The sequence below is a fragment of the Myodes glareolus genome, chromosome 24 (assembly GCF_982192425.1).
Source record: "Myodes glareolus chromosome 24, mMyoGla1.1, whole genome shotgun sequence".
Taxonomy (NCBI): Eukaryota; Metazoa; Chordata; class Mammalia; order Rodentia; family Cricetidae; genus Myodes; species Myodes glareolus.
The window spans coordinates 2,641,499-2,654,414 of NC_142049.1; the positions used below are offsets into that span (position 1 = coordinate 2,641,499).

The 12,916-nt window shown below is 42.1% G+C and overlaps 1 protein-coding gene across 5 annotated transcripts in view; it reads right to left on the bottom strand.

Annotated features, from left to right (window-relative positions):
• Pak1 (p21 (RAC1) activated kinase 1) overlaps positions 1–12,916 on the bottom strand; it is a 114,840-nt gene that overhangs the window by 12,294 nt on the left and 89,630 nt on the right. For all 5 annotated transcript variants that reach the window (XM_085682962.2, XM_085682964.2, XM_085682963.2 and 2 more), the window contains exons 7-10: positions 11,685–11,859; positions 9,545–9,608; positions 5,665–5,713; positions 860–972 (exon numbers count right to left, since the gene is read on the bottom strand). In XM_085682962.2, the coding sequence (XP_085539088.1) occupies positions 860–972; positions 5,665–5,713; positions 9,545–9,608; positions 11,685–11,859 (401 nt within the window). The remainder of the gene's footprint in view (positions 1–859; positions 973–5,664; positions 5,714–9,544; positions 9,609–11,684; positions 11,860–12,916) is intronic.

Genomic DNA, 12,916 nt, shown 5'->3' on the forward strand with positions numbered 1-12,916 from the left:
TTAACCTGCCGTGACACGCTGGAGAAAAACACATGTTGGCTGAGGCGTGAGATCGATCCTGGTAATGGGTCTTACTTGGTAGAGGGGAAACCTGAAAGGTTTTCAGACTCATCTCAAACAAAGGTAAGATTCTAATTCTGTTCTGTTGTAATTTTCTTTTGGGAATGTTGGGAAGCAAACGCAGGGCCTCATACATGCTGGCCAAGCATTCTATCACAGAGCTGCACCCCAACCCAACGGCCATGTTTGTAAGGTAATGAAGAATAAATGGAACAAGTTAAAAATGGCGGTGTATGCCTTAATCCTAGCAGTCCGGAGGCAGAGGCTGATAAACTAAATGTTCTGTATTCTCAGTTTAATGCTAGTTTATATGGGGGGGGGATAAATTTCAGTTGACCACAGACTTACCAGTAGTTAACAAAGAAACAACAGGCATGGGGGAGAGGGGACAAACAGATGCACTTTTACTGAGTTTAGAATAACAAAGAGAACCATTTTGTTCATGGTGGTCAGATTTCAAAACAACACCGGCCTGGATTGAGCACCGTGTTTTAAGAGCGTATAGACAACAAGGAATTTTCAAGAAGGTGAGCAGGATGGAGAAATGCTTGGGATACAGAAGGAAATAAAGACATCAGGCAGGCGGGCTGAAGAGGCAGCCTTCCCTAAAGCAGAAGGCACAGTGTTAGAAGCTGTGGGGCGGTGGGCTGACCATCACCCAGAAGGATTTTTCAGAATCAAAGAGCTCAGGACAGAAGATACTTAAATGGAAGCAGCTCCAAGTGCTGGCTTCGTTTTCTTCTCTGACACAGCAGTCTTGAAGGCCTGAAACTTCTGACAGGACCCACCCACTCCATACCTGTCCAGGTAGTTCACAATATTTGGGTTTTTGTTTTCCCTCATGACCAGGATCTCATTAATAATCAGCTCTTTCTTCGGCTGCTGCTGAAGATTCATCTGTTTAATGGCCACCTGAAAGAACAGCACATTCAATGCACACCAAGGGTCACACAGCATTTACTAAGCACATTCAGCGCTAGACCTGAAGTTCTAAGGAAACAACGATGAGGAAGACATAGCCTTAGCCTTAAAGTATTTCTTAAGTTATCAATGTTAAAGAGATTTCAAAGGGATTTCTCTCAGCTGGTAGCATTTAACATCAGCTCAAAGACTGTTGGAAAAAAAGTTTGCAGCTGTTCTCAAGAGCAACTACAAACTTACTGAAACAAAAAGAAAAAGTCTTCATAAGCTACTGTGCTATTCTGACATACATCAAAATCTGATACCTCAATATTAAAAAAATACTTTAAAAAGTCACTAGGTAGGGTTGGTACTACCTGTATCCCAGTACCCACGAGGCTGAGATAGGAGAATTGTACACTGGTGACCAGCCTGCCTTCATAGTTAAACTGTCTGAGGCATGTACACACACACACATGTAAAAGGTTCTTTGTCTCAATTTATCCTGCTAATACAGACTGGTCTACCGACCCTGTACACACCGGTCTTCCCATTTGAAAGCAAAATGGCTCTTGTTTGCCTAGACATGTTCCTCAGCTCGACATTCAAGTTCCTCACCGTGACTACATGCTCCATGTTCTCCCTGCCTTCGCTTAAGCTCACCTCTCTCTGGAATAAACTGTCTCACTTTTACACACTCAGAAGCTTGGAACGAAGGCAAAGGAAACTTCATTCTCAAACTTACTGTGTGTGTTTCCCCCTTTTTGGGAAGTCCTGTAAGATCATATTATTCCTGCTACTTTGTATGAATGTGTGTGTGTGTGTGTGTGTGTGTGTGTGTGTGTGTGTGTATTTAGACATTTCAGAGCTTAATAAAAGCCTTAAAGTCCCAAGCACAGGGCTCAACAAATAAAGCTGGTGCTTAGAGAGACAGAGAGAAGCAGTAAGTTGGTAAGTTCTTTGTTTTACACAAGCACACACACACATACACACCACCACCACCACCACTATACCCCACAGGGTTACACTGTTTGTTAAATATTTATTTCCTAGAAACAGTCTTCTGTTTTCCTTGCTTGGTGGACAAGAATGTGACATCCAATAGAACCACTTTCTAGAAGCAGTAATAAGAATGAAGGATGTAGGCTGGAGTACTGGCTCAGGGGTTAAGATGGCTGAAGACCTGGTTCAAGTCCCAGCAGCCACATGGCAGCTCTTAACTATCTAGCTCCAATTTCAAGTGACTCCGTGTCTTTTTCTGAGCTCCTTGGGCACCAGGTACAAAGACATACATGCAGGGCAAAGACCTATACACACAAAAATAAGTAAAAATTTTAAGAAAATGAAAATGCAAAGATTTGGAAGTCAAATTATCACTTGAAGTCAATATACTCTTCTGAAGAGGCTCAGTTAATTATTAAGAATAAAAATAATTCTTATGGGCCATCAAGATAAATCAGTGGACCAAGGTTCTTGCAGCCAAACCTGGCAACCTAAGTTTGATTCCTGGGACCCACACAACAGAAGGAAAGAACAACCCCCCTCAAGCTGTCCTCTGACCTAATCACACGGCTATCACGGTCATGGGCATGCTGTCCTCTGACCTCCTCACACGCTATCATGGTCATTGGCATGCCATCTCCTCTCCCACACACATACATTCACATTCTCTCTCTTACACACACGCAAGTATAATAAAAATCTTTAAAAATGTTTATTTAAGTGTTTAACCTCTTCCGTTTCTAGCCCCGATGAACTGTTTGGAAACGGGTTTCCCAGCAGGCCTCAGGGCCCACAGCATCTTTCTATAACGGCTGAGGGGTACCTTTTCCTACTGGCTGCAAAGGGACACATTAATCTGTTGTACATATTAAGTAAGCCTTTACAACGAGACGGGGCCTTTAGAGTCCTTAGGCCACCCTGGAGGATGGGCTAGTGCTTGTGAACCTCCCTGTAGTCATCAGAGGCAGCAGCAAGGGAGAAGGCAAACGGAGGCTAGGGCAGCATACCAAGAGCCCTTTATGCCGCTTCTGCAGGGCTCCAGAGCTCTGGCTACAGGCCTTGACCTAATAAAACCCCGTCCACCCAGGACAGGCAATACCACTCCTATAAAAGAAGAAAACTGGACTTGATCTAAGAGATCTAAGCTTTAGGTGTGACTGTCAACTTCTGAATCTGACTCATCGCCGTTTTTATGAACCCAAATCTCTTTATAAACATACTGAAAATAATAACCTAACCACCATTCTACTTTGATTTCTATTTTGAGTCAAAATATATTTTGAGTACAGAAAAAATAGACATGTCACTCGCTTGTAAGTCAAAGATTTAAGTACTAAAGGCATCCAGCAGTGAACAGGACCAGCACGGCAGTCCCACATCTGATAAGAACCTGGCAGAGAGCAGCGAGAGTGCCGACCATGCTTCCTGCTGTGCTCATCTAAGCCAAACCTAGCAGCCCTTCGAAGGAACGTGCTGCATTTTCAGGTGCAGACCAGAATAATTCCTAAAGCTCCTCCAATCGTTCTTTCTATTAAACACATTACCTTTAAAAATAAGCTTGAAAAGTGACTGATCTCTAACGGGAAGATTTCTCAGCACTCAATGCTAACCCATCTATACAGGACGGACAGGAACTCCCCTCTTTGAGCTGGAGAACACCCTCATCATCATGCACAGAGACGAAGAGCTCACTCTGGCCTCCCCTGGGCAGGAAGCAATGCCGTCCTGACCACACTGCATCAGCCACGCTAATGGATCTGTTTCCATTCACAGCTTTCTGACCCCGAGACAAGTGCACAGCAAAGTCAAGTTTCTCTTTCTGGTGGCCCCCGCTTCTCACACTGCCGCCTCCAGGGCTTCAACCATCATCTGTCTGTCTCCCTTCAAGGGTTAAGAGGCCAGGAACATGGTAGGAAAAAGTCCCTAATACCTACCCTTAGCTCTGCTGTGACCCTGCAGCCCAAAGTATACAAGATTTAACTCTAACTCAGACCCTGATCATCTGGGCCACAAAGGGTCAAACAGTTCATCTAAGCTAATAGAAATAACTTTAGGCAAGCATCCATGTCTTTAAATTCTCCATTGATTATTTTATAATTTGTTTATTTTGACTTTATGTACATTGGTGTTTTGTCTGTCTGTGTATCTATGAGGGTGATGGATCCCCTGGAACTGGAGTTACAGACAGTTGTGAGCTGCCATGTGGGTGCTGAGAACTGAACCCAGGTCCTCTGGAAGAGCAGACAGTGCTCTTAACTGCTGAGCCATCTCTCTAGCCACCTCAACTAATTCTTAACTATAATAATGAGTTTAATTATTTTTTAAGATTTTTGTTTTGTTTTCGAGAGAGGGTTTCTCTGTTGTATATCCCTGGCTATCTTGGAACTCACTCTGTAAACTAGACTGACCTTGAACTCACAGAGACCCCCCCCCCCCCCCCCCCCGCCTCCCTGAGTGCTGGGATTAAAGGCGTGTGCCACCATCGTCCAGCTAAAATCTCATTTTTAATTATGTCTATTATGTTTGTATCTGTGTGTGAGTTTGTGTACATGAGTGTAGTGCTTGCTGAGGCCAGAAGAGGGTGTTGGATTCCCTAGAGATGGAGGTACAGGCTGTTGTAAGCCACCCAACTGAGGTGCTGGGAACTGAACGTGAGTCTTCTGTAAAAACAGCCAGTGCTCTTAACTGCTGAGCCATCTCTCCAGCTCCCATACTGGTGATTTTAAAACTGACTTACTCTCATACAACATCAGTATTTGGCTTTTACACTTCTAAAAACTTAACAAGAAGCCAATAAAATATATGCTGTCCCTCAAGGGTATGAGATTTTGATAATCAAAAATATACAAGTAGATCCGAGCAGCCTCTCCCAGAGAAACACATCTATTTTCACTCAGAGAAGAGGTTCTCTCAGTTTCTGAGTCCAGTACTTTTAACCAAGCATTTCTCCCAGGTGATAAAACTGCCACACACCTGCCAGCATTCCTGTGTTGCAGCCAGCCAAGGGGCAGTCTCCAAGGAGCCTCCAATTACTTGCTATCTCCTTCATGGCTTCCTTTTGCTGATCTTGGGTCAGACGGCTTTAGCAATAAGGCCAGTGTTCTCATGGCTTAATAAAATAAGGACCAAGAGGTACCTCCAAATAAATGAGGGCCCCCAAAGTCCGGTGGGCTCTGGAGCAGAACTGGAAGTTACTAGATTAGACGCTGACAGCCATGGGTCTAAATCTCCTCTGCCTAGGCAGTTCAGTAAGATCTCAGGCAGTATCTACCTTCTCCATACTTACGCCTCTGACTGTACTCTCCTTGTACAGTACTGCCCATCTGGAAGCTGTCTTCACCTTCTACTGCTAAGCTATATCAAGTCACTGCTAACTACTTCTCAGGTCTACTTACTTCTACAACATCATCTCCTGGCTTGCATGGTCCATTCTTCCCCCTCTGACCTGTTCTCCATACTTGATCTTTGGAAGATTTTTCAAAAATTTTAAGTCTCATATTAGTCTCCTATCTGAGCCTAGCATGGTACAGAATTCTTTCTAGAAATCTAGAAAACTAGAAATTCCCCACTGAGGTAAGAAAAGAAAAGACAAGGAAGGAAGGAAGGAGGGAAGGAAGGGGCAGGGAGGAAAGGAGGGAATAAGAGTAATCCACATTAAAAATGAATACCACAGAAGTACGACAGCTGGTGGTGAGCACTCACCTCCTGTCCTGTGGCTACATCCATCGCAGTGTATACCGTGCCCGAAGCACTGAAGAAGAAACAAAGAGAGGGAGGAAAATAAACGCGGTGTTCAGCTCTGCAATGCAATATTTATCTATGCAGCCTGACACACAACCTGGAAATACGCTAACAAAAGCAGCGAAGGTAAACCTCCCCTGTAACGCCCACTCTCACATCAGAAAGGCAGTGTGTGGCAGTGAAGAAGGTAGGCCTTACCCAATCGAGAACTCCGACTGTTTGGCCTCAAGGGACTTCTGACTCTGAGCTTTATGTATACACACGTAAGAGTTTATTTAGTTCACTAGACCAAGTGTTCAGAGACATTCGCTTCCTACACCTGCTTGCCCTCCTCTTTTCTGCTACCTTTGAGGACTCGCTTTCATTTCCTACACCTTCAACTGGGAGGGAGGATGGCAAAAGGAGACCAAGGAGCGTCTCAGGATGAAGTGGGGAGACGGCTTACAGAAATTTACTAAAATCTGGACTTTCAGAGTATCGGTGTCCTCTTTATTGACCTGGATGCAGCTTACATTCATGTATTTGCTTTTTGAAAATTCCCTGAGCAATATGCTTATGTGTGCTACCTTCTTTTAAATTTTACATTAAAAACTACAGCTAGGGGGCTGGAGAGATGGCTTAGTGGTTAAGAGCATTGCCTGCTCTTCCAAAGGTCCTGAGTTCAATTCCCGGCAACCACATGGTGGCTCACAACCATCTGTAATGAGGTCTGGTGCCCTCTTCTGGCCTTCAGGCACACACACAGACAGAATATAGTATACAAAAGAAATAAATAAATATTTTTAAAAAACTATGACTATGGTCTGTTTTGGTGGCGTCTGCCTGTAATCCTGTAAGTCAGTAAGCCAAGGGAGGGAGAGGGGCAAGACCCTAAAAAGAGTGGTAGCAGGCAGGTATCCGCAAGAATCGACGGTACTCAACTTTTAAGATTCTCTTTAAGAAATACAACTAATTTTTAAAAACTATGAAAACTCAGTCAACCCACACTGAACAGCCTAAAATAGTCCCGCAGCATCCTTCTCTTCCATATTACAGGATACTTTAAAATCACTTTTCAACCATAACTGATCAGAAGGGCTTCGTTTCCTACGGTTTAAATGAAATGCATTTTTAGTTTTTTTTTCAAAAATGATACTGCATATACTTTTCAAAACATATGTATTTCTAGAAAACATGAGATTATTTCCACCTCACCCTCAAAGTAAGACTCGTTCCAAAGGATGTACGAACATGTAAGTATTTATTAGACACACTCAAAGAAAGAGATGGTGTCAGTGGAAGAGATGGGTGGAAATAATGCTATCTATAGGGAACAATTAAAACCTTCATCTCATGGCTAAAATCACAAATCCTATATATGTGTAGGCAATTTGTGTTCTATACACACCATTATACAGACCATATGTCATGTATATGTGGTGCAATTTGTAGACTTTTTTTTCAAATTCTGGTCTTTTATAAGATGTTCCCAGCAAATCCTGAAATTATGCATCCCACAAAAGTCAGGTTAATTCAAGAGGAAAAGACAGTTGGAAAATGCCTGCAGCTGGAAACTATGGTTCCCACAGCCTAACCACCACTCCTTGGCAGCCGAGCTACAGGCATGTAAAGGGTAATTATATGATACTGGCTATCAGCTGAGGTCTGGACACGTTCACTGGTAGCTATGTCTTTACTGCCCAGCCATCTTTGCCTATAGAGCTTTAGTCACAGAATGTGTGTCTGTCTTCCTGGCCCTAGCCCTCTGCATTCCTGTCAATTTATACCATTCTTTTTTCTTTTTTAAATATTTTTTAGATTTTATCTGTATAAGGTATTTTGCCTACACGGACATTTGTGCACTGCGTGTGTGACTGGTCCCTGGGAAGTCAGAAGTGTGAATGGGATTCTCTGCAACTGGAATTACAGATGTTTGTAAGGACCATGTGGATGACAGGAGACAAACTCTCAACCACTGAGTTATCTCTCCAGCTACCATATAGACACCATCCTTAAAGGGAAACACAGTGGCGTCTCGGAGACTAAACACTGGGGATTATATCTTCCGTGTGTACAAAGTTTTAGAAAGCTACATGAACAGACCAGGTAGGGTATGATTTCTATCACAGATACAAGACCAGACAGCTTAACAGTCTCCAGGTCTTAAAAAAGGGAAGCAGACTTAAATTACAACAGTACCAGACCGACACATCCAACTGGTGTGGCACTTTTTAAATTATGGAATACAACATTAACAAAGGTGCTTAATAAATATTTCATTCTTGCCTAGCCCTAGCAGACCTGTGAGATAAAGCAGAGAACATTTCACAGGTGTTGGACATCTATTTTTTTAAAGGCATGTTTCAGAGGAGAAACGTCTTTAATCCACAATCCTCCAAATTTACAGATAAAAAAGCTCAAACCCAGAAGAATCCAATTAGCTGCAATTTGCCCATGTACCCTTTTTGCTACATTCTTAACAACTAAATTTAATTACCTAAAAACAAAAATGCTATCTACACTATTGAGCTAAACAAAATAATTTCTTCTCAATGTGTAAGCTATATTCTACCAGTTTGGACTCAAAAAAACCATTGTATCTAGTGGAAAAGACACTTGGATCAGGAAAAATGACATCTGCTCAGCCAAAAGTTGATTTGAGGATAAAATTAAAACTCAATGAAAATAACAGATAAGGATTATAAAAATGCTATGCAAAATATCACCCATCCCCATATTTTACAACTCATTAACACATTTTCAGAAATCTGTTAGCTTAAGAAAATTAAGACAAAAATTTCAATTATTAACAATGCTTTTTTCTACTGAGAGCCTAACATGAGCCCAACTTAATTTTCTCAATTTCTTTAAAATTTGATAGGGTTTTTTGGGACATATTCATAGAAACTCCTTATCTTCACTCTACATTTCATATAGAAGTACATTTACCTAAATTTTTCTGCATTAAGTTTTAAGTGTACAATCTGATGTTTAGATATGTATATGACCTACGTTCAGCACTAAGCTTCTTGCAGTGTTCCCTCTTTCAAAGATCTTTTTATTTTTTAGATTGATGTTTTGCTATGGGTGATGGGTCCCCTGGAACTGGAGTTACAGACAGTTGTGAGCTGCCATGTGGGTACTGTGAATTGAACCTGGGTCCTCTGGAAGAGCAGTCAGTGCTCTTAACCACTGAGCCGTCTCTCCAGACCCAGCACTGCCTCGCTCTTTGCCCCACTTGACCTCCTTCCAGTCAAAGAGAGACCTCTGTACTATGATTCCTCTGTCCTTCTATCTCTGGCTGACTTGAGGTCCTTGAGGACAGAGACTCCCAGATTCATAGCCAATTCACGCTCCTCAACACACAACAAAAACTCAGCTAAGATGTGCTGAGTTCATTACTGATAGGACAGAATATGGGTTGCAGAGATGAACCTAGAGAGTAAAAGTCATGAATTTTGTCATCCACCTAGGAAAAATAGGTCCCATCCCATTACTAGAAAGTCTACAAATCTGAATCTTGAATTTCATACTAGTGATGACAGGTCTCAGTACTAAGGCAAGCAGAGCTAATATGGAAAATCATTTATAGTTTGGGAAACTGATTTTATTTATGCTAAAACCAAACCAGGTCTCATTTACTCTTGCTGCAGGGAACTTCAGCATGGCCAGATCATAACACGTCTCTCATATAAAGCACAATTTTGCAAAATTTGGAAGTCATTCTAATCTAACAGATAGGTGAAAAAAAGTAAAAAAGAAGAACAAGGTTGATGAGAGGCAAAAAAATCAAGTAAATTCATATAAGATAGTACATACAATCTTGAGTCATTAAATCAAGGAAACAGAACACCCTACTAACCCTTGTCCAATCTTCTCAAACCGTGTGTACTTCTTCTTAGGATCGCCCACACTCACTATGCTCCCTTTGAAAGAAACAGAAACCATGAATCATTTTGTTCCAGACCAAGATACACAAGAGATCCCATGATCCTCTTAAACCCCTAAGTTGACAAGTTTTACAGAACTGTGCCAAGTTCCCCCAAAGCATCCTAACCAGGCCATTAACCTCCCCCAAGTAAATCCAAACCAAAAATTGTTTAGCCCCTGGCCCTTTTTCTTTTTTTGAGACAGGGTTTCTCTGTCTAACAGCCCTGGCTGTCCTTGAACTCACAGAGATCCTCTTGCCTGCGCCTGAGTGCTGGGATTAAAGGCGTGCACCGTACTACCTGGCTACAGCCAAAAGTCTTGTATCTTTCATTGTGTTCATTCACAGTATTTTACTCCATTTCTAAACTTCTAAGAGCCACTCATTCACTTTAAAATTAACTCATTAAACATTTACTCATTTGTTACATTTACCAGACTCTATGCTGAGTGCTGAAAAGAAAGAGGAAGATGAGGTACACTTAAGACATTACTCTCCAGAGCACTGCAGTAATGAATGCTGAAAGAGGAAGAGAAAGAGGGAAACAGGCCGGAAAGGTTTCAGAAAGGGGCTACCGGGACTGATTTTATTATGAGTACAACTCAGGGAGGTTAAGACGGCCAAGAGAGTTCTGTAGCAGGGGACAGTTTAAATCAAAAGCACAGAAGCATGAGAGCGCCCATGGGTTTCACACCAGTATTCTGGAGGCAGAGAATCGCAGCCCACAGAGGGAAGGTGCTTCCTCAGAGCCATGTAGTAAACTGGTGCCAGAGTTAAAATTCAGTTTGGTTTCCGGGCTCTCAATGCAATTAGCTTTTCCACTGATACCTCAATCACTAGGATCTGGTACTTCTCGCATACATTGTATGTACTTTAGTTTAAAATACATCAGTTAAAAGTGTCACTATTTAAAAGGTGTGAGGGGGTAAGGAGGCCCAAAGACAGCAGGAAATTGTCCAGCCCGTCTGCTTTCTATAACACCCTGTATGTACTATAAGGGAACCTTCTGGTTTAGGGGACAAGAGTACATATGATTAAAGCCAGTGAGTGGCTTTTACTTCATCATAGGAAGGCCCTAGCAAGGGCGACTCTTTTCTGTTGTTGTTTCATTTTGTTTTGTTTTGGTTTGGTTTTAGGAGACAGGGTTTCTCTCTGTAACAGCCCTGGCTGTCCTGGAATTAGCTCTGTAGATCAGGCTGGCCTCAAACTCACGGAGATCCGCCTGTTTCTACAAAGGCACACCACCACCACCTAGCTCAAGGGCAACTCTTTTAAGACGGTGAACTAAACAAACAAACAAGTAAAAAAGGTCCAACAAGAATTGTTAGAAGAAACGGGAAGTTGCTAAAGAACCAGAAACCTCAGCTTTAGAAAGCAATGTGGGCAAACAAGCCTGATCAAACCAGTCACATCAAGTCTTTTTTTCAATGATTCTTTCAAGAAAAACAAAACAAAACAAAACAAAATCCCCTATACCTAAGACTCAATACACATTCTATTTGCAGAATCCCAGCTTGATCTGCCTCAGCAGCCCCTGGGCAGCTCTATGATCCAGGGCCCGGTATTTAGAATCTTTGGGTCTTAAAAACCTTAACTTCAGAAATGAAGGTTATCATGGTACCTTCACAGCGTTACTATAAAAAAAAAAACTTAAAAATTTAAGAAAGTATCTTTCTTGCTTGTCATTTGTTACACAGTACAGGTTCATAAACATTGGTTTCTCTTTCCTTCTTTTTCTACGTCCAGAATGGCAGAGTGGTCTTCTCCTTAGCAAGAATGGTCTTTTCCACCAGGTGGAAACAATACCTCAATCTTTCTGCACGCAACATTCTAGACTACTCACTAATAACAGCTATTTATCGTGACTACAGCCCACATTCTCTCCTAAGCTGGTGAAAGACAGAAGGGGTCAAAGTTCAGATGGTGAGCAGTACACTCCGTAGCTCGGGCGCTACACAGGCCAACCAGGGACGTGGCGGGAACCTAGGATCCAGATCTTTACAGAAGTGGTCCACATCAACCACTGACCAATCACAGACCCAAGGAAGGATCAAAAAAGCTGTAACATGCTTACGTAGTTTCTCCAAGATCTCCTCATCAGACATTTTGGGCTTCTTCTTCTGCTTCTCAGTATTCCGGGTCAAAGCATCTGGCGGAGCCGTGTTATTCTCAGTAGGTGAAATGGGGGACGTAGCCACATCCCGAGTTGGAGTAACAGGAAGTGGTTCGATCACGGACCGTGTATATACCTGCACAATCAGCGGGAGATTTTTGGCAAAGCCAGCCTTTTGTTAGCGTAGCAGAACCTCTTCTGGATGTTCCAGTTAGAACATCCCCAGGACCCTCCCACTTCCCAGCTCAGTCTTTCCCAGCCTATCCACCTTGGGTAAAATGGCCTTTTCCACTTTCATAGCACAAGGACGGTTCGTGACGGCCTCAGCACCAAAACCACCCCCAAAGAGCTAGACAACTCTCAGCAAAAGTCTGGAGGAGCAGATCTTTCAACCAGACTGGTTTTCTGACTACTCCAGCAAAATGATTTCTCAATTTTTATTCTTTACCTGTAGAGCAATTATACTCCAGGTATTTTAACCTTCTTTGCTTCTCTACCTACAACCTTGAGGAAAGAGATCCTGTCTGTTCCCTCTATAACATTATCCTTACCTGGCCTCCAGTGTAGGTCTCTACACACAAAAATATGGTATGTGTGCTACTCTGGAGTGTAACCTGGACCTGGATTTAATTATCCACTTTCAAACTCTGGCTTTTGCTTACTAAGCGTGGGGAGATCAATTCACCTCTCTATATCTCATCTGCTTCTTCTATAAATTAAGAACTAGCAATATATTTTTCAGAAAAGAATGTTAAGAAAAACAAATTCATCGATCTATTCTTTTATTCAATATTTACTGCCTTCTCTATGATCCCTGTGTCAAAAACCATATCAGGGATTAAAAAGATAAATAACACATAGATAGATGATCGATAGGTACAGAGAGAGAGAGACAGACAGACAGACAGACAGAGAGATTAAAGGTCTAGAGAGAAAAGTATTTTAAATAAATATGCCTACAAACTTCAAACAGGACACATCAATGGAAAATAGTAACAGCTCACTGATTTAGAAGGCTATTTTCCTAAAGGTAAATCTGACCTATAGACAAGGAAATCCAACAGATTCTCTCTGTAAGTTCCTAGGCTAAGAGGTAGGCCATCTAATTGGATTTCCTCCACAGCCGTCTTCCATTAGTCATTCAATCAGCACAGAGCTTCAGCCCTAATGGTTCTTTCACTATGGAGTTCTCC